This window comes from Ixodes scapularis, unplaced genomic scaffold (genome assembly GCF_016920785.2).
Source record: "Ixodes scapularis isolate PalLabHiFi unplaced genomic scaffold, ASM1692078v2 ptg000504l_1__unscaffolded, whole genome shotgun sequence".
NCBI classification, from domain to species: domain Eukaryota; kingdom Metazoa; phylum Arthropoda; class Arachnida; order Ixodida; family Ixodidae; genus Ixodes; species Ixodes scapularis.
The window spans coordinates 320,703-343,172 of record NW_024609991.1 but is presented as its reverse complement, the minus strand read 5'-3'; the positions used below and the strand labels follow the sequence as shown (position 1 = coordinate 343,172).

Sequence of the window (22,470 nt, the reverse complement as noted above, 5' to 3'; positions counted from 1 at the left end):
ACAGTCAACGCGCAGTATTGGGATTTTCGCTCTAATAGGGCACCACAGCCGACGCGGGCGATACGAGGGAGCCAATTAAACGGCGCCGAAATTGTCTCGACAGTGAACGCGCAGTATTGGGATTTTCGCTCTAATAGGGCACCGCAGCCGACGCGGGCGATACGAGGGAGCCAATTAAACGGCGCCGAAATTGTCTCGACAGTGAACGCGCAGTATTGGGATTTTCGCTCTAATAGGGCACCGCAGCCGACGCGGGCGATACGAGGGAGCCAATTAAACGGCGCCGAAATTGTCTCGACAGTGAACGCGCAGTATTGGGATTTTCGCTCTAATAGGGCACCACAGCCGACGCGGGCGATACGAGGGAGCCAATTAAACGGCGCCGAAATTGTCTCGACAGTGAACGCGCAGTATTGGGATTTTCGCTCTAATAGGGCACCGCAGCCGACGCGGGCGATACGAGGGAGCCAATTAAACGGCGCCGAAATTGTCTCGACAGTGAACGCGCAGTATTGGGATTTTCGCTCTAATAGGGCACCGCAGCCGACGCGGGCGATACGAGGGAGCCAATTAAACGGCGCCGAAATTGTCTCGACAGTGAACGCGCAGTATTGGGATTTTCGCTCTAATAGGGCACCGCAGCCGACGCGGGCGATACGAGGGAGCCAATTAAACGGCGCCGAAATTGTCTCGACAGTGAACGCGCAGTATTGGGATTTTCGCTCTAATAGGGCACTACAGCCGACGCGGGCGATACGAGGGAGCCAATTAAACGGCGCCGAAATTGTCTCGACAGTGAACGCGCAGTATTGGGATTTTCGCTCGAATAGGGCACCGCAGCCGACGCGGGCGATACGAGGGAGCCAATTAAACGGCGCCGAAATTGTCTCGACAGTGAACGCGCAGTATTGGGATTTTCGCTCTAATAGGGCACCGCAGCCGACGCGGGCGATACGAGGGAGCCAATTAAACGGCGCCGAAATTGTCTCGACAGTGAACGCGCAGTAATGAGATTTTCGCTCTAATAGGGCACCACAGCCGACGCGGGCGATACGAGGGAGCCAATTAAACGGCGCCGAAATTGTCTCGACAGTGAACGCGCAGTATTGGGATTTTCGCTCTAATAGGGCACCGCAGCCGACGCGGGCGATACGAGGGAGCCAATTAAACGGCGCCGAAATTGTCTCGACAGTGAACGCGCAGTATTGGGATTTTCGCTCTAATAGGGCACCGCAGCCGACGCGGGCGATACGAGGGAGCCAATTAAACGGCGCCGAAATTGTCTCGACAGTGAACGCGCAGTATTGGGATTTTCGCTCTAATAGGGCACCGCAGCCGACGCGGGCGATACGAGGGAGCCAATTAAACGGCGCGGAAATTGTCTCGACAGTGAACGCGCAGTATTGGGATTTTCGCTCTAATAGGGCACCACAGCCGACGCGGGCGATACGAGGGAGCCAATTAAACGGCGCCGAAATTGTCTCGACAGTGAACGCGCAGTATTGGGATTTTCGCTCTAATAGGGCACCGCAGCCGACGCGGGCGATACGAGGGAGCCAATTAAACGGCGCCGAAATTGTCTCGACAGTGAACGCGCAGTATTGGGATTTTCGCTCTAATAGGGCACCACAGCCGACGCAGGCGATACGAGGGAGCCAATTAAACGGCGCCGAAATTGTCTCGACAGTGAACGCGCAGTATTGGGATTTTCGCTCTAATAGGGCACCGCAGCCGACGCGGGCGATACGAGGGAGCCAATTAAACGGCGCCGAAATTGTCTCGACAGTGAACGCGCAGTATTGGGATTTTCGCTCTAATAGGGCACCACAGCCGACGCAGGCGATACGAGGGAGCCAATTAAACGGCGCCGAAATTGTCTCGACAGTGAACGCGCAGTATTGGGATTTTCGCTCTAATAGGGCACCGCAGCCGACGCGGGCGATACGAGGGAGCCAATTAAACGGCGCCGAAATTGTCTCGACAGTGAACGCGCAGTATTGGGATTTTCGCTCTAATAGGGCACCGCAGCCGACGCGGGCGATACGAGGGAGCCAATTAAACGGCGCCGAAATTGTCTCGACAGTGAACGCGCAGTATTGGGATTTTCGCTCTAATAGGGCACCGCAGCCGACGCGGGCGATACGAGGGAGCCAATTAAACGGCGCCGAAATTGTCTCGACAGTGAACGCGCAGTATTGGGATTTTCGCTCTAATAGGGCACCGCAGCCGACGCGGGCGATACGAGGGAGCCAATTAAACGGCGCCGAAATTGTCTCGACAGTGAACGCGCAGTATTGGGATTTTCGCTCTAATAGGGCACCGCAGCCGACGCGGGCGATACGAGGGAGCCAATTAAACGGCGCCGAAATTGTCTCGACAGTGAACGCGCAGTATTGGGATTTTCGCTCTAATAGGGCACCACAGCCGACGCGGGCGATACGAGGGAGCCAATTAAACGGCGCCGAAATTGTCTCGACAGTGAACGCGCAGTATTGGGATTTTCGCTCTAATAGGGCACCGCAGCCGACGCGGGCGATACGAGGGAGCCAATTAAACGGCGCCGAAATTGTCTCGACAGTGAACGCGCAGTATTGGGATTTTCGCTCTAATAGGGCACCGCAGCCGACGCGGGCGATACGAGGGAGCCAATTAAACGGCGCCGAAATTGTCTCGACAGTGAACGCGCAGTATTGGGATTTTCGCTCTAATAGGGCACCACAGCCGACGCGGGCGATACGAGGGAGCCAATTAAACGGCGCCGAAATTGTCTCGACAGTGAACGCGCAGTATTGGGATTTTCGCTCTAATAGGGCACCGCAGCCGACGCGGGCGATACGAGGGAGCCAATTAAACGGCGCCGAAATTGTCTCGACAGTGAACGCGCAGTATTGGGATTTTCGCTCTAATAGGGCACCGCAGCCGACGCGGGCGATACGAGGGAGCCAATTAAACGGCGCCGAAATTGTCTCGACAGTGAACGCGCAGTATTGGGATTTTCGCTCTAATAGGGCACCGCAGCCGACGCGGGCGATACGAGGGAGCCAATTAAACGGCGCCGAAATTGTCTCGACAGTGAACGCGCAGTATTGGGATTTTCGCTCTAATAGGGCACCGCAGCCGACGCGGGCGATACGAGGGAGCCAATTAAACGGCGCCGAAATTGTCTCGACAGTGAACGCGCAGTATTGGGATTTTCGCTCTAATAGGGCACCGCAGCCGACGCGGGCGATACGAGGGAGCCAATTAAACGGCGCCGAAATTGTCTCGACAGTGAACGCGCAGTATTGGGATTTTCGCTCTAATAGGGCACCGCAGCCGACGCGGGCGATACGAGGGAGCCAATTAAACGGCGCCGAAATTGTCTCGACAGTGAACGCGCAGTATTGGGATTTTCGCTCTAATAGGGCACCGCAGCCGACGCGGGCGATACGAGGGAGCCAATTAAACGGCGCCGAAATTGTCTCGACAGTGAACGCGCAGTATTGGGATTTTCGCTCTAATAGGGCACCACAGCCGACGCGGGCGATACGAGGGAGCCAATTAAACGGCGCCGAAATTGTCTCGACAGTGAACGCGCAGTATTGGGATTTTCGCTCTAATAGGGCACCGCAGCCGACGCGGGCGATACGAGGGAGCCAATTAAACGGCGCCGAAATTGTCTCGACAGTGAACGCGCAGTATTGGGATTTTCGCTCTAATAGGGCACCGCAGCCGACGCGGGCGATACGAGGGAGCCAATTAAACGGCGCCGAAATTGTCTCGACAGTGAACGCGCAGTATTGGGATTTTCGCTCTAATAGGGCACCACAGCCGACGCGGGCGATACGAGGGAGCCAATTAAACGGCGCCGAAATTGTCTCGACAGTGAACGCGCAGTATTGGGATTTTCGCTCTAATAGGGCACCGCAGCTGACGCGGGCGATACGAGGGAGCCAATTAAACGGCGCCGAAATTGTCTCGACAGTGAACGCGCAGTATTGGGATTTTCGCTCTAATAGGGCACCGCAGCCGACGCGGGCGATACGAGGGAGCCAATTAAACGGCGCCGAAATTGTCTCGACAGTGAACGCGCAGTATTGGGATTTTCGCTCTAATAGGGCACCGCAGCCGACGCGGGCGATACGAGGGAGCCAATTAAACGGCGCCGAAATTGTCTCGACAGTGAACGCGCAGTATTGGGATTTTCGCCCTAATAGGGCACCGCAGCCGACGCGGGCGATACGAGGGAGCCAATTAAACGGCGCCGAAATTGTCTCGACAGTGAACGCGCAGTATTGGGATTTCCGCTCTAATAGGGCACCGCAGCCCACGCGGGCGATACGAGGGAGCCAATTAAACGGCGCCGAAATTGTCTCGACAGTGAACGCGCAGTATTGGGATTTTCGCTCTAATAGGGCACCGCAGCCGACGCGGGCGATACGAGGGAGCCAATTAAACGGCGCCGAAATTGTCTCGACAGTGAACGCGCAGTATTGGGATTTTCGCTCTAATAGGGCACCGCAGCCGACGCGGGCGATACGAGGGAGCCAATTAAACGGCGCCGAAATTGTCTCGACAGTGAACGCGCAGTATTGGGATTTTCGCTCTAATAGACCATTTGCAGTCTCTCCCAAGCGCCCCGGCGCGCGCGCGAGGAATCTTGGGATCGGTGTTCTGTCGGCCCCCGTCGTCTGGCTGCTCTCCGTTGGAATCGCATCACCTCGCCCTAGACATACTTTTCATCTTCGTTGTTTATACTTAATAATCCTCTTTTTTATCTACTCCAGTGTATTTTTCTTGTTCATAAGTGTATCTATTTCGTTCAGCGCTTTGTATTTCTTCTGTATATTACGTGTTTTTGTGCATATTCCATCGTTTTCGACGCGGCCGTCGACGGACACCACGCCGCTTCGTTCGCCGCTCCCGGGGTGAGTACTGACTGTTGCCGTTACGCTCTATCCCGCTCCTAGGCCGTTCATTTAACTCGTGTGCGGTCGCGAGAGAGCAGTTTCGAACATCACTACAAATGTCACCGCTGTAAGCAGAGAAATAAAGTAGTCATCACGAAGCGAAGGCCGACATGCCTTCGCTTCGTGATGCGCTCGCCCTGTGAAATGTGAGCGTGGGATATCGAGTACTGCTTGCGTGCTCAACATTCGGGACGGTGCTTTGTCGTTGCGATCTTTTTGCCCTTCGGACGCTTGCGAAGCTGTACCAGCGGTCGGCGTGCCTCGGCAGCGCTCGTCAACAACCGTCCGCGCAGCATCACATCCTTCGCGTTCGGTTCTTCGTCGCGGCGGGAGAAGGGGTTCTGACTGCGTTTTATGCATAGTATGGGGGAGATTCCATTGTTTATCGAAATTACAGTTCAGCTAGCGCGCTCACTGTGGTGAGGCAAGATTGCCCCTGCGAACCGCGCTAACACAGCGTCCCGCGAGTGCATATCTTTATTGATCATCCCGTTTTCACGCAAGCGCGTGCATATGAAATGCTAGACACTTTTTAGTGGCTCTGCGAACTGCTTCTTTTGGACGAACACTGACGCATTGAAAGCTGGAGTGTCTTTGCCACTCCTGTACAACACTTCACGGTCGTGCCAGCAGCTTTATGCTGCTGGCACGAAACGGATTATGGTCAAAACGCGTTCTTCGTATTCAGAGCTGCACTATATCATGGACACTGACAGGGCAGCAGCAACAAGCAGCTCAGTGACACTGGAGATGCTTGTCCCCAATGCCAGTGCGTGGCTTGCTTTCAGAATGCTCCTTCGACTGTGTAATGTTCGAAAGTGCACAAGAAGTTGTAGATTACAAAAGCTGGCATGTTTGCCTAATAGCAAACGCTCTTTTTTTAGCACAAAGTTTACAGCAGGCTTTTTTTGAGGGGTTGTTACCCTAGATGAACTCTTACTTCGCAAGTTTAGGTTAATTCTGTCAAAACAACACCAAACCCATTAAAAAACTGTGTTGGTCAAATTTCCGTCCTCCTTTTAAAACGCTGACTGAGCTGCCTTTTTTTCAGGGAAGGCTATGGCGACACGGGATGTACCAGAGCCGCAAGAGCTACCACTTCCAGCAGGACCTTGGACCAAGCAGCTGAAGGACTTTCCTTCCGCATTCTCGGAAAGCCACATCCAAGGGCATGGCCAAGCAGCTGGAGCACAGAAGCACACAAGTTCTGGCTACAAAATGTTCAAGGCCCACAAAGTGCAGAACATCTTCCTCCACACCACAAGTGCATCAGAGACAATTGTCAAGGCTAACGTGGAGGCTTCCATGACCCTTACGAAGCGATACGCAGTGCATGCTGTGCTCTGCCAAGATGGGCAGGTCAGCAAGGCTTCCTGTTCCTGCAAGGCTGGACAAGGCGGTGTGTGCAAGCATGTGGCAGCACTGCTTTGGCACATGCTAGACCTGATAAGGGAGGGAAGGTCCTACATCCCGGATGCTCTGGCCTGCACTGAGGGAGCAAGGCAGTGGGGCCCATCTTCAAAGAGAGGTGCAAGTACGGTGTCGTTCAACGAACTAGAATTCGTCAAGCACGACTCTAGCAACAAGGCGAAGAGTGCGAGAAAAACCACGGAAGTGCATGTGGACGTGGCGCAGGCAACCGTCAAGAGGCTGCATACAGATTTCATTGAGAAGGGAATATTCCCAATGTTTGCGGACGTGATGGAAGAAGCTGCCTTCACACCCTTGCCAAGGAAGGTTCAGGAGCACTCGAACACGGATGATGGGGCCTCTGCAGCACGGATCAGCTTGCCCATAAAAGAGTGCTGGAATCACCAGATGCCACCAAGCGATCCATGCACCCTGACTCTTACACAAGCTCAGCACCTGGAGGAACAGACACGTGGCCAAAGCAGAAGTATGCTGTGGCACACGGAACGTGAGAAAAGGATCACGGCATCACAGTTCGGAGACATCGTCAAACGACAAGCACCCGTGAACGAAAAGTTTCTCAGGACGATTTTCTCGGGCGGACATGGCACGACACGTCACATGAGGGCGGGACTTCAGAATGAGGCGGCTGCTCTGAAGCGCTACAAGGCCAAGCAAAAGGTCCAAGTCTTCAGTGTTGGCCTTTGCATCAACCCTGGCCTTCCCATGCTGGGGGCATCACCAGACGGGCTGGTCTGGGACGAAGATATACAGGAGTACGGACTAGTCGAAGTGAAGACCGTGTCACGGGCGATAGATGCGAACCTGACGACCTTCGAGGAGGTGATGAGCAGAGGGTTTGTGGAGTTTATCCATGCGGACAAGAGTGTCGACAAAAAGCACAAGCACTACTACCAGGTGACAGGACAACTTGCGCTCACAGGACTGGAGTGGTGTGACCTTGTTGTTGACTGGGCGAAAGACTGCTGGGTCACACGGGTGCCCTTTGATGAGGCACTCTGGGTGAACGTTATGGTGCCACGCCTGACAGACTTTTTTTTTAAATATCGGAAAGACTGAGTGTTGATCATAAAATTGTAGTGTCTGTTGTGGGCGGTTCTAGTGCCAAGTTTGGACACTTTTGGTAATCGGGTTGCAAACACTGCCCGCGTGGGTGGGCGGCTCCGTACGTCAGCCTGCTGGTTTCGACTTCGACAACACCGGTTCTTGGCCTACCCGGTTTACGCAACTCGAGGAGTACGCTTATGCCTCCGTACTTCGCCAAGCACCACCGGACATTCAGGTGCGGACACTTCTCTACTGCATGGGCCCCGAGGCTCGGGTCCTTCTCGACATGTTCGGCTTGAACGCCGCCTCCCTGAACAACTACAACACGGTGGTCAAGCGCTTCTCGGAACACTTCCTGTACCCCGTCAACGAGGTGTAAGAGTCCTCGAGGTTCCACGAGCGGGTTCAGCAGCCGGGAGAGAGCGTCGACAGTTACTACGCCGAGCTCTGCAAGCTTGTCAAGTGGTGCAACTACCCGTCCCCCAAAGTCGAAGAACGCCTGGTTCGCGACCGGTTCGTTGTTGGTCTTTGCGACGAACGCCTGTCCGGCCAGCTCTGCTGGAAAGCCAAGCTCAGCCTCAAGGACGCGTGGACGCAGGTGAGGCAGATCGAAGACGCCGAAAAAGAAAAAAACTGCTCGCGGGAGTCGAGAGTGTCCAGGTCACCGTCAACGTTGACGCCACCAAGTCTTGTCATGGTCCGACGCACCAACGCAAGACAACAAAACGGTCAGACGACGCATCAGCAGTGTCTTCACTTGGCGATAACGACCCAGGTTCCTGCAGCTACTGCAGTCGGGCCCCCCACACACGCTCAGACTGTCCTGCTCGGCAGTCTCTGTGCAATTATTGCAAGAAGAAGGGCCACTTCGCGGACGTCTGTTGCGCTCGGAAACGAAAGCAGAGCAAGGTGGCGTTCCTTACCGCTCCACGCAATCCTCGAGACTGAGAAGGCCAAGGCCAAGTACGTTGAGGTCAATGTCGACAACTACACGGCGATATTCAAGGTAGATTCCGGCGCGGAGGCGTCTGCTGTTTCGGAAGCCTTCCCGAACTTACCTCATCATCTGGACAAGGTCGACGACCTGCTGACAGCACCAGGAGACCAGTCGCTAAAAGTCATTGGGTACTTCATGGCTACCCTCCTGTGGCGAGGCAAGACCGGTCATCAGCGTCTGTACGTGATCAAGTCCCTCTCTATGCCCCTGCTCGGGTTCCCAGCCATCCAGGCTCTGGGTGTGGTAAAGTTCTTGGACGACATGAAAGTGCCGGCACCGCAGGGACTTTTCAGAGGTCTCGGCACGCTCAAGGAGGAGTACAAGATTCGGCTACGCCCGGATGCGGTTCCGTTTTCACTTAGTGTTCCATGCCGCATACCGATACCCCTGCGCGAGGTGGTGCAAACAGAACTGGCCAAACTGGAGCAAGACGGAGCCATTCGGCGTGTCACCAACCCCACACCTCGGGACGCTGGACTGTTCATGGTTCCAAAGTCGTCGGGAGGTTACCGTGTCTGTATCGACTTTACAAAATTAAATCAAGTTGTCCCGAGAGAACGTCATGTGCTCCCCACCGTCGATCAAGTCCTGGGACTTCTGGGCGATGCGGCAGTCTTCTCGAAGCTCAAAGTTACCTCAAGCTTCCATCAGGTCAAGCTTTCCAAGGACTCTCAAGAGCTTACGATGTTCATTACGCCGTATGGGCGTTATTGCTTTTGCCGACTCCCATTTGGCATCACGTCGGCCCCTGAGTTTTTCCAGCGACAGGTGGCGTGGATCTTGGAAGTCCTAGACGGATTGGTCAACATGGTCGACGACATCCTAGTCTTCGGCAGAACGAAAAAGGAACATGACCAACGCCTGCGGCAGGTGCTGTTGTGTCTCTCCGAGGCCGGCGTCACCCCTAGCTTCCGTCGACGGTTCGGCCTCAGGTGGACCTGTCTACTCGCGTCATCGTGATGTGCCTCGTCCAGCATCACCACCACGTGTTCGTGGTGATGGTACGGGCCGACACTACTCAACCCATTCTGGAAGACAAGTGGTCGCTCCCAAGAGACTCAATCTGTAAAACTTTGTTTTTTTTCACAGCCAAGGTGTCCGATACTCTCCTTGAACATTCTAAAGGGGGGATTTTGCGGGCGGTGCTAGTGCCAAGTTTGGACACTTTCGGTAATCGGGTTGCAAACACTGTGCCCACGTCTTGTGTAAAAAGCCATTGCCTCGTGTGATAAAGGTGCCTTTTGGTTCCTAGCTCTGGACGCTCAGTTGGTTGCTTGCCGTCGCTGGTGGGCTGTGCAGTTTCACCGCCGGCCACAGCCCGGCACGGCAGTGTCACAAAGGAATCAACCTCATTTTTAATGCCAAAGACTTGGAGAACATATAATAAACCAACTTTTGTGAACTGAAAGTGGCTGTCATGACAAGTAGTTGGAATGCCTCAGACTGCTCATGTCGGCACAAGAATTTGTTGCAAACTGTAGCGCGTACCTCTGTCCGATATAGTAGTCGCAATATTTGTGTACTGAAAATAGAGTTTGTGCACTGTGCATGCTAAATTTCATACACTTTTCCATTGTTTACAAACCCACGCCCCAGCGTGTAATCTTCACAGCCTAGCATGCGCGTGGTCGTCAGTTGTGAAACCGTCCAAAGCACGCGCCATACACACAAACACTAAAGATGGTATGGGAGCGTGTGACACCTAAAGAGGGCATGATCCTCTTCTGCATTATGCGCGAAAGTTCCAACAACGACCATGTGCTGTGGCTACCAACGCCGCTTCCGGCGGCCCACCTGGGAGCAAAATTGGTTTACGGTAGTGTCGTTACTGATTTCAGCGCTATTGATGGTGAAATTTTGGTTGCACGTCAAGGTCCCCACATGTTCTTCCTCTGGGGTGACAGACATCTTCCTTTGGTTTAATCTGTAAACCCTCTAATCTTCATTTGCTGGGGCATATTGACGGAGAATTTTAGTAATTCGCACAATTTACAATGCAACAGCTTGTTTTCAACATCTTGAATTTTTGCCTGTGGCACACGCAATGGCATCTCAGTTAAAGCCCCTTCATGTTTTAAAAGTAGCGCAAAGTGCGTCGATGCACGAGGCACGTGCAACATGCAGCCCTTGGGAAGATCATGGCGACACAGCGCAGCACTGAGCTAGATTTCAGACGCCATGTCCTTCCCAGAAGTGGCACACGGTACGTGTCTCGAGAATTTCCACAACAATGAATGGCGCCACTTTTCCCAGGATAGAGGGGCTTTAATCTCAGTCTGCCTGTTGCCCCACCAAACAGTTCTGCTAGGAGTCGACTGTGGCCCCACCATTACGTCTATTTTTCTTTATTAACCACTACATTTCCGCCCTTTTTAGAGGATATGTGTGTATTAAAATAAAACATCCAAAAGTATTGAAATTAATTTAATCAGTCCTAGTTAAAAATTAAGAATAATCAAATGCTCGCTACTCTGTCGTGTAGTGTGCAACCAATCTAAAATTAAAACCTGGCAAGTTTGGACAACATTTTATTGCGTTGAGTACTTCTGACAGGAATCCTAACGTCCTTGATTTCTTTCATCATGACCATCTACCTTTGCTTTGAAACATTTATTTAACGACCAAAGAAGTGGCCACCATATCTGCCCTGCTGTTTGGGCATAAAAAGAGGAAAAGCTTTTAATCTTCTCGGGAGCTTCCAGGGCGAATGAGACAAGTGGCAGCGATCAGGGACTCCTGGGGCTTCAGTAGTCTGGAGTCACCTGGTTGATCTCGGCGAGTATGGTTTCCTTGAGTGCCGTAGGGAGGTTCTGAAGTTGCCCGACTGTGACGTTGTTGGGGGCCAGGTGCACTGCGAGTGGAGGGTGAACGGGCAATCCATCCCAAGAGCTTGGTGACAGGGTGAACACAAGTGTAGCATCCAGAGTCATGTTGCGCTGGTTGCGGAAAAAAGACGTCCGAGGCCCGTTCAGCTAGCTCCTCGGGAGAGACACCTTTGCGAAGGGCAACAGTGGCAGCAAATTGCCTAGGTTTGTGGTCCCCGAGGAGAGAACGGAGGAGCCTTCAAACTTTCGAAAGATGGCTATTGCCGGAGATGGATCTGCACAGGGAAGTCCAGCAGTTGGAAGCGAGTTCCGAAGTGTAGCACGAGATAGTCTTTTGGAGTTTATGTGAAGGTTTGAGGAGTCGTCGTGGTCTGCGAGAACGGCGGTAACAGGCCAACAGGTGAATGCGGCGGTCCAGTAAGTAAATGCTCGTCAAAGCGGCATCGTCCGGTACGGTTAGCCGCTTTGTGGCAGACTTGTGGGCGGACTGGATAGCTTGTATAATGTCGGAAAAGCCAGCAAGTTCCATGACAGAAGAAAGAGCTGCTCGGAAGTTGTCCCACTTAGTGAAGAATGTGTCGCAGCAGGCGCGACAGTGAGATAGGGTTGCGGATAGGAAGTCGTAGCGTAAAATAATGGGGAGGTGATCACCGCCGAGGCGGTCGCCGGCGACATGCCATCTCCAGCGTCGAGGGTAACGAGCACAGGTAAAGTCGGGGCAGGTGTCCTGCTGTTGGGAGGATTGTTTGATACGTGTGGGGGTGTCTGGGATGTTGAGGAACGAAAGTTTCAGCCCTGTGAGGTCTGCAAGAAGCCGCGTGCCGTGGGGAAGGTCAATGTCGTAGCCCCATGCGTGTGTTTGGCATTAAGATCACCGCAAACGGGAACGTCGTCTTTTGGATAAAGACGGGCGAAGTGCTTAAAAAAAGGGATGTTTAGCGGCTGCCTTGTCCAGCGGTTTAGCGATGTGTCTGGAGCCACATAGACAGAGAAGAGAAAAACGGGCCGTTGAGGAATTGGCGGCAACCCGTAACGCTGGTCATTGCAGAGCACCTCTGTGAGGTGTCGAGAAGAGTGAAGCACACTGATCGATGAACGTACAGGGCGGAACGAATCCAAGGCAAGGGGGCACTAGTCTCAATGTTCGGAGCAAGTCCATCGTACTGTGGCAAAGAAGGGAGGGGGCCGTTGATTTCTTGTAGAGCAAACGCAGCGGCCATGTCGGATGACGAGTGAAGATAAAATTTTTCGATGAAGTCTGCCTTCTTCTGTTTAAGCGAGCAACAGTTCCACTGAACAATCCTGGGGGCGCTAACCATGTTTGCGTGGTGATAGTGGGGGGCCGCCGAACGGAATGATGCCCTGCATCGCGAGGCGCCCGATTACTGCACGGGTGCAGGTATCCACGAGAGTAAACAGCGAGTTTTGCATCGTCGGAATTCGCTGCGTGGCTGCCAGCATTTGTTTTGTGAAAAGGGTGATTTGTTGTTGCAAGCCAGTAAAGTCTGACCCTGACGGAAGTAGGGCAGGCGTCTCACTAGTGCTGTTGACAGCTCTCGCTGATTCTGCGAAGGTGGTCCGAGGCGGTTCTGATGTTGGGACTTGTGTGAGGTCGGCGGTGATGTTGTGTGCCGGCGTTAGGAGTTTTGTGGCGAGCACCGGGCGGGAGTCAGTCTTCTGCTTCGCAGACCTCGGTGCTGCGATGAGGGCTTTGGGCGCAGATAACAGCACAGCTTGCTGAGCAGGAGCTAGTTTCAGGCGTCACTGGTGGTGACGCCGGCTTCTCTTTGGATGTTGATGAAGGCAACTGACGACGCTGTGTTGTGCCGTTGGCTTGGGTGCTGTTGGGGCACTGGGCAACGCGAGGCTGGTGCCGTCGAATGTAATGAGTGCCGACCCAGAGTTTGTGAGAGGACCGGCCTGGAGGATAGCAGATTTCCGGCAATGAAGGTTTTTTAGGACGCAGAATCCAGGTCGCCAGACTTTTTTTATGAATCCGCGAACCTGGCCACGGCGAATGGCCTCGTAGCCTTGCACGGAGACCTGCAGAGTGCCGATCGGGATGTATGTTACATTGAGGAATGCATCGCACACTTGAGACAAAGCAGCATCAACTGCAAGTTGATTACTGCAGTCGAGGTACCTCACTTGGTAGGGGGCTGCAATGGTGTAGGAGACCTGAGGTCTATCTGTGCAGCAACTGCAGAGTCAATGGCAAGAAAGACCCCGTCCATGATGCGGCATGGTTTGGCCGGCCGTAGAATGACAGTGTGGGAGAACTCACTGCAGAACGATGCTGCTGGAGGCGCCGCGGGCGGGGCCGCCTTACGTCGGCGAGAGACAGGATGCCATCCGTCCTCCAGGGGGAACGAGTCAGGGTTCGAGTCACGTTGGATGCACCGGGGTGAGGTGGTAAGCTTAGTCGCAGCGGCGCCGAAGAAAAAAATGCCACGAGCACGCTTCGTTTCATTGGCGGCAGTGCGGATGTGGCAACTGTTGTTGAGGGGCGACAACTTGCTTTCGGGATCATCGTCGCCGAGGATGGAGAATGGATTCTGAGTAAAGACCGCAGGTTGAATTCACGCGGCAACAAGTGGTGCATCAAGAAGCGACGTGACGGCAGGAGTGGTTGCACCGGCTGTGGGTGGTGCATTGAGCGGTAAGCTTCAGACAGCGGGAGAAGCCAGCGTGGCCTCGGTGGGTTGTGAGTCCATTTCGTTGGGTAGAGGAAAGTCCCGAGGGCCGTAGTCGGTGCTAATGGTCGTCATGGGTCATGAGGGCGTGTGGGCACAAAAAGTTGCCGGAGCTGAAGTGAGCTAGATAGAGAGATATGGCCTCTTTTTTCTCCACGACCATCTACGAAGCCACAAGACTGCAGCTCTAGCTTCGACTGAGCAGTGGCTCTCTCGTGAAATTGCACAGCAAAGCACAGACCTTCCAGATAGAGTCCAGGCTCTTGCTCATACTGTTTGGGAAAGTACCCCTCAAGATTCGAAAACACTTCATTTGTCCAATCACTCGTTCCACGTGGATCCGGACCTTCGCAATCGCCCTAGTTTTCGCTTCGTCCTCCAGGGAGAGCTGTAGCCTTCCCCCAAGGAAAGGTGGAATGTTCAGGTTAGCCCCTGCAGCTTCGACCTCTTCAGTGATCAAAAAGCCTCTGTCCGCCATGACAGAGTCTCCGGGCTCAAGAAGGTTGCATAGCCCGGAACATGCGGTCAGGGCTTTGTCAGAGACGCGGCCAGGGGCAAGGTCGCTCACGAACGACACGAACCCATTGGGGGTGATGCCCAGCAGTCCCTTGGCAGTGTTGTGGCACTTGTAGCTTGAGTAGGTATCACTCTGCACCCTGAAGTCGCTAGGTGACTCGATGAAGATTTCCGTGCAATCCAGAATGACTCTCGTCGATGGATACGCCTCGATGAAGCACTCCGGCATGTGCTTGTTCACAACCTGTCGCGACGGCCAGTAGTTGAGTTGAGCAAGGTAGTCCGCTAGGTAACCAATCCAGAATGTCCACACCCGGCTGACTGTGCTGATGTGGATACGAAACCGGTATGCAAGGTCCTGCTCCAAAAGTCCCACCCTCAGGCGGGACAACACGAGCAGCAGCTGATCATCCATGGATAGATAAGGTGACCTTCTCTGCGGACCTTGACTTTCCTTGTGAGCTTCATAACCTGCCTGAACAAACTTGTAAAAGGCGAGAAATCTCTCCAGGGAGTCGAATCCCGTGTAGAAGGCCAGTTTCTTTGGGTCCTGTTGCACGGCTGTGAGCGTGAAGTTCTGAAAGGGGATTGTAGCATCGATGACCTCCTCTGCTTTGTCATACATCTCCTCAAGATGGGCTACTTTCTTCCGCAGAGCTTCATTTTCTTTCTGTAGACGGTCGTTGTCCTTGCGCAGTTTCTCGTTTGCAGAAGCGAGCTCCTCTAGCTGCCTGATGCGATCACGCAGGGCTTGATCGATACATCCTGTGATGCTGTACTGGTGGTCTGCCAGATGGGGAGATAGCAAAATAAATATCACATCATTTTTGCAGTCAAATATCAAAACAAAAAACTAGGCTTTCTCCTTGTAATTGCCTTGGCTCTGCCAAATAGCATATCATGTGCCATACAAAAAAAGCATCACATGTTAAAGGGGCCAAGAAACGATATGCATTTGGATGTTCTGCACCTCATACAAGCATACTGACGTCTGTAGCACAAATATAATCTATATAATAATCTATATACCACAAACCAGAGGCTCCCCTGCCAAGGTTATATTCTGAGGAATAGAAGGCTAATTTACAGTCAGAAATCACAATGTTGAGAAAGCCTAGGGTTCACACCAGGGTGACGACACTTGAATACAGACGGCTTATGAACTGGACCCAAGCACTGAGTGAGCACCTGACTATTTGGTTACAATCAATGCCATGGTAACTATTGGGGCTTGGGCTTGTGTCTAATCACTGCGCCAACAGTAGCAGCTAACCCCTAACAGTAATCATGTGATTATTTTACCTGGCTGTGAGGAAGAGCAGAATATTGCTTGTTCTCAAGCTTTATTGTGCGACAGCAGCATTTAGCAGAAGTAACTGAGTCGGTTTATGACCTCTTTAATGCTGCTCTGTTCCACACGAAGGAGCTATAATGGGAATGCTGGCTATTCGCCTTGAGATCCGATCGTCAGGGGTGCTGCGGGGAAATGCGGAACTAAGCTTTGTTCTACACTTACTTGGAGCACGGAGAATGCTGCGGACGCTAACTCGAAGCCCTGAGAGGCTCCGGTGCAGCGTTCGTGCGCATGCATTGGAGTCAACTGCGAATTCTAAGAGCATGCATAGCCTTGCCCGTGCTCCATAACAAAAGTGGGGATGGTTTTTTTGTGGACGCCAGAGAATCGCCGCTTGTCTTGTAGGAAACAATGGATAAACAAAAGCATGTGTCCCCACTTTTCAATCTGGATCTTGAGGCAAATAACATGCAAGCAGGGCTGTGGCAGCATCTCCTTTGTACCTGGCAGACAATGAAGTGAGGGTGTGACCGCAATCTGAAAGAACAACTCCGCGGGTACCTTGCATGTGCGGTATCTTAGAGTGCACCGTGCCATATGGTGCTGCGAGTATGGAACGGCCACAACTTGCGTGCTATAGCCAGCGGTGACTGAGTTAGTACAGTTTGTAAAGTTCGACGTACTGCATGTAAGTGTTCCATGCACCTATCGGGACTGCTGCACAGTTGACAGGGATGCCAAATAAACAGACGAGCAACACTGATGCTCAATGTTAGGAGCTTACCGCTAGCTATTACATCATCAGTGTCAGGGGCACCAGCGGAGGCCAAGGGGCTGCCGGGTTGTGCTGGCTCCTGGCTAGCAGGCAGGGTCACGGTCTGTGCCAGGTCAAGGTCCGACAGAAAGTAGGCCGGCAGCGGCTGCAGCGCATGGCGCTTCCTTGCGCAGATCATGTTTGGGACCTTTGGGCAGGCCGCAACATCTGCAGGCAAGGATAAGGCAATTGTTCACGCAATTATTTTATAAGCATTACATACCGGCTGGAATTCTGTCTAGCACAGGGCACAGCTTACACTGTACGGAGCACATAACATGTCAAACAACCAAGAGCTCAGCTGGATCAATAGCGGTCACTGTTTCTACCCTTTGGTAGCTGGTCTGGAATGTTGTAGCCAAATAGCGATTGTTGCAGTTCTTTCTGAGACGAAGTGCATTCAACAGCCACCGGCGTATAAAAGAAGGGAACAAAGTTTATATCCTTATTCAACATAGTTTGGCACACAACAAAAGGTTTGTCCCAAGCGAGCCAATCAGAGTACACTTCTCTAGTAAAGAGCTGTCACATACATTTGACTTCAACACTTCAATCAGTTCACAGGGGTTATAGAGTCTGCCACCTGCCATGTTACTGTGAAATCGACTATATTCGGTGCCATCTTAGGCTGTCCATACTTGCCTAAAGGGCCCTTTATTAAACATAATTATATTTCCGCATTCATATGTGTTTCCATTTGTGACACGAACGATATGCACAGCTGCAACTTCTTACAAAGCAGTTGGCTCAAGCATATTACGACCGCAAACTCCTGACAAGGCATGTCCAACTCTATCTGCTTGAATGGTCACTAGGAAGCTGCCTAGTCAAGCAAACACGGTGGACAGTAATTATAGAGTCCTTGCACCTGACGTCAGTTTTCGCTCAAAATATTTCTAGAATTCATGTTGGTACATTTTCTCCTATGTTTTTCTATGTGCTAAGAGAGTGTTTTCCAGCTCGCTGAAGTCCTCTTGCATTGTGACCGACTGTGTCAGATAGAGCAGTCGGAAATATAAAGAAGCATCGTCTGGTACCGTTCAAACACACTGCTGTTATTTAGAGTCGAGATGAGCTGGCACTTCAATGTACGACAGGAAACATGCAGAGCCTTCACTACTTTCCACAACGAGAGAGCTGGATTAAAAGCTGTCATTTGGGGCCATCAGAGATGAAGGCAGCAGAGCGACATCCCCTGGTGCCTTGAGCAGCAAGCTAGCTAAGCCAAGCCAAATCCTTGAAAAAGGCAGTCAGTAGGTTTATATGCCACCTATTCCCACTGCAAATTTAATGACGGACGAGAATGTTATACTTTTTCAGTTTCAGTGATATCCTTGATGCTACTTAACCGCACGTCGCAAAACCTCTTTTCGATTGCAGTCCATTTGCGTCGTCTAGCCGTTGAGAGATCTCATGTATTCAGACAAAACATTGTTATTATGTCTGCAGCTCTACAAAATCTGACATTACGATTGCTTGAAGCTCCGTCTTTTTCTATGAGAGCGATGATTGCTTCCGTAGGTCACGTATTTCGCCATGCTCACTGGGTAGCACCGCTGTCCACAAATCACCAGACGCCACCAGCAGTGACGTAGCTCACGTGAGAAACGACCCATGTATACAGTGATCACAAGCAAGAATATAAGCAGGGAAAAACAACTATTGCAGAAAGAAACAAAAATAGGCAAATAACATACACTTCGGAAATGTCCTGGTTGGAAAAAACCGGGGAGCTTTGTCCTCGTACTTCTTTCTCCCAGTTTCGTTAAAATGAGCGCCGCATATTCTGCTGTCAGAGGTTGGCGTCCACAGAGAGAACCGTCCAGTGGTACCTGCATGCAAAAGAAGCAGTTAGCACCATATTAAGATTCACCCATTCAACTTTGGAGCAAGTGCAACTCAATCTCAGTGGTAAGAATGGATGCAGCAGCCGTGGCGTCTGAACAGGGGCGTCAGTAAACTATCCGGGCAAGGGGGTAGAATTCAGTTCTCCTCCTCCCCCATCGTCACCCCACCGCCTTCTAAACACTTCCAGTACCATTGTGCAGCGGGCACTAAGAACAAGCACATAGTTTATGCCTAACAAACCTGGAGTGGATGCACGCTGAAAATGATAGAAGCACTGTGAGAGTATCTTTGCTTTAGCTGTAGGGTAGTGAGATGAAGCGACATTCCTGCGATGCAATCAAATATTGGTATGTCGGTGCAGGTGGAAGTGGCCAAGAGAGTGAAAAGGGCACATGCAACATCTGGGATTCTTTGAGATTGTCTTTTTTGTTTCAGTCGTATGTTGCACTTATAGGTCAAAAATAATGAATGCTATTTTTATTTTTAAAAAAAATGTGTTTCGCAGGTATGTTGTACATATGGGTAAAATGACTTGGGCCACGTCGGACAGTACACACACTGTACCTTCCTGATCATTGTCAGGAAAGTGTAGATAACAAGTAAAAAAATATGGTAAATACCTTTCCTGTTGATTCGCTGTACCCAAATGTTGCGTAGATGGCTGTTCTTCGGAAAGCGATTCCAGGACACATGCTTGGCAGTGAGAGTGGTGTGGGCACAGCCCGGTACACAGCAGGTTGTACCGCCCGTCATGTGGCTTCTGAGGGTGACCTAAGAAGATACTACATTCAGCTGACATCTCGAATAGTGAAATAAATAAGTGAAGTGACCATCAGTTTCAAAGTTGCAGTTGCTGACATAACTCGCTTGCTAAGGGCCCGCTCAACTCACAACCGCTGTTAAGAGCGATTGTGAAGCTATGCGATGTACTACATACGCATACCAGCCGCGACGATGAATCACCGGCGCTCGCGGACGGTCAGCGAACGCGAGAAAAGTGACGCCGCGCGGACGGTTGTTGACGAGCGCTGCCGAGGCACGCCGACCGCTGGTACAGCTTCGCAAGCGTCCGAAGGGCAAAAAGATCGCAACGACAAAGCACCGTCCCGAATGTTGAGCACGCAAGCAGTACTCGATATCCCACGCTCACATTTCACAGGGCGAGCGCATCACGAAGCGAAGGCATGTCGGCCTTCGCTTCGTGATGACTACTTTATTTCTCTGCTTACAGCGGTGACATTTGTAGTGATGTTCGAAACTGCTCTCTCGCGACCGCACACGAGTTAAATGAACGGCCTAGGAGCGGGATAGAGCGTAACGGCAACAGTCAGTACTCACCCCGGGAGCGGCGAACGAAGCGGCGTGGTGTCCGTCGACGGCCGCGTCGAAAACGATGGAATATGCACAAAAACACGTAATATACAGAAGAAATACAAAGCGCTGAACGAAATAGATACACTTATGAACAAGAAAAATACACTGGAGTAGATAAAAAAGAGGATTATTAAGTATAAACAACGAAGATGAAAAGTATGTCTAGAGCGAGGTGATGCGATTCCAACGGAGAGCAGCCAGACGACGGGGGCCGACAGAACACCGATCCCAAGATTCCTCGCGCGCGCGCCGGGGCGCTTGGGAGGACTGCAAATGGTCTATTGGGCACCGCAGCCGACGCGGGCGATACGAGGGAGCCAATTAAACGGCGCCGAAATTGTCTCGACAGTGAACGCGCAGTATTGGGATTTTCGCTCTAATAGGGCACCGCAGCCGACGCGGGCGATACGAGGGAGCCAATTAAACGGCGCCGAAATTGTCTCGACAGTGAACGCGCAGTATTGGGATTTTCGCTCTAATAGGGCACCACAGCCGACGCGGGCGATACGAGGGAGCCAATTAAACGGCGCCGAAATTGTCTCGACAGTGAACGCGCAGTATTGGGATTTTCGCTCTAATAGGGCACCGCAGCCGACGCGGGCGATACGAGGGAGCCAATTAAACGGCGCCGAAATTGTCTCGACAGTGAACGCGCAGTATTGGGATTTTCGCTCTAATAGGGCACCGCAGCCGACGCGGGCGATACGAGGGAGCCAATTAAACGGCGCCGAAATTGTCTCGACAGTGAACGCGCAGTATTGGGATTTTCGCTCTAATAGGGCACCACAGCCGACGCGGGAAATACGAGGGAGCCAATTAAACGGCGCCGAAATTGTCTCGACAGTGAACGAGCAGTATTGGGATTTTCGCTCTAATAGGGCACCACAGCCGACGCGGGCGATACGAGGGAGCCAATTAAACGGCGCCGAAATTGTCTCGACAGTGAACGCGCAGTATTGGGATTTTCGCTCTAATAGGGCACCACAGCCGACGCGGGCGATACGAGGGAGCCAATTAAACGGCGCCGAAATTGTCTCGACAGTGAACGCGCAGTATTGGGATTTTCGCTCTAATAGGGCACCGCAGCCGACGCGGGCGATACGAGGGAGCCAATTAAACGGCGCCGAAATTGTCTCGACAGTGAACGCGCAGTATTGGGATTTTCGCTCTAATAGGGCACCGCAGCCGACGCGGGCGATACGAGGGAGCCAATTAAACGGCGCCGAAATTGTCTCGACAGTGAACGCGCAGTATTGGGATTTTCGCTCTAATAGGGCACCGCAGCCGACGCGGGCGATACGAGGGAGCCAATTAAACGGCGCCGAAATTGTCTCGACAGTGAACGCGCAGTATTGGGATTTTCGCTCTAATAGGGCACCGCAGCCGACGCGGGCGATACGAGGGAGCCAATTAAACGGCGCCGAAATTGTCTCGACAGTGAACGCGCAGTATTGGGATTTTCGCTCTAATAGGGCACCGCAGCCGACGCGGGCGATACGAGGGAGCCAATTAAACGGCGCCGAAATTGTCTCGACAGTGAACGCGCAGTATTGGGATTTTCGCTCTAATAGGGCACCGCAGCCGACGCGGGCGATACGAGGGAGCCAATTAAACGGCGCCGAAATTGTCTCGACAGTGAACGCGCAGTATTGGGATTTTCGCTCTAATAGGGCACCGCAGCCGACGCGGGCGATACGAGGGAGCCAATTAAACGGCGCCGAAATTGTCTCGACAGTGAACACGCAGTATTGGGATTTTCGCTCTAATAGGGCACCACAGCCGACGCGGGCGATACGAGGGAGCCATTTAAACGGCGCCGAAATTGTCTCGACAGTGAACGCGCAGTATTGGGATTTTCGCTCTAATAGGGCTCCACAGCCGACGCGGGCGATACGAGGGAGCCAATTAAACGGCGCCGAAATTGTCTCGACAGTGAACGCGCAGTATTGGGATTTTCGCTCTAATAGGGCACCGCAGCCGACGCGGGCGATACGAGGGAGCCAATTAAACGGCGCCGAAATTGTCTCGACAGTGAACGCGCAGTATTGGGATTTTCGCTCTAATAGGGCACCGCAGCCGACGCGGGCGATACGAGGGATCCAATTAAACGGCGCCGAAATTGTCTCGTCAGTGAACGCGCAGTATTGGGATTTTCGCTCTAATAGGGCACCGCAGCCGACGCGGGCGATACGAGGGAGCCAATTAAACGGCGCCGAAATTGTCTCGACAGTGAACACGCAGTATTGGGATTTTCGCTCTAATAGGGCACCGCAGCCGACGCGGGCGATACGAGGGAGCCAATTAAACGGCGCCGAAATTGTCTCGACAGTGAACGCGCAGTATTGGGATTTTCGCTCTAATAGGGCACCGCAGCCGACGCGGGCGATACGAGGGAGCCAATTAAACGGCGCCGAAATTGTCTCGTCAGTGAACGCGCAGTATTGGGATTTTCGCTCTAATAGGGCACCGCAGCCGACGCGGGCGATACGAGGGAGCCAATTAAACGGCGCCGAAATTGTCTCGTCAGTGAACGCGCAGTATTGGGATTTTCGCTCTAATAGGGCACCACAGCCGACGCGGGCGATACGAGGGAGCCAATTAAACGGCGCCGAAATTGTCTCGACAGTGAACGCGCAGTATTGGGATTTTCGCTCTAATAGGGCACCGCAGCCGACGCGGGCG

The 22,470-nt window shown here is 52.6% G+C and overlaps 1 protein-coding gene across 1 annotated transcript; it reads left to right on the top strand.

Moving 5' to 3' along the window:
- Nucleotides 1-4,590: 4,590 nt before the first annotated feature.
- On the top strand, nucleotides 4,591-14,441 carry LOC121834103. Its single transcript, XM_042287849.1, has 2 exons — nucleotides 4,591-4,907; nucleotides 6,001-14,441. Exon 2 carries the CDS (start codon nucleotides 6,009-6,011, stop codon nucleotides 7,437-7,439), a length of 1,431 nt encoding a protein of 476 aa, XP_042143783.1. The 5' UTR covers nucleotides 4,591-4,907; nucleotides 6,001-6,008; the 3' UTR covers nucleotides 7,440-14,441.
- Nucleotides 14,442-22,470: the final 8,029 nt, after the last annotated feature.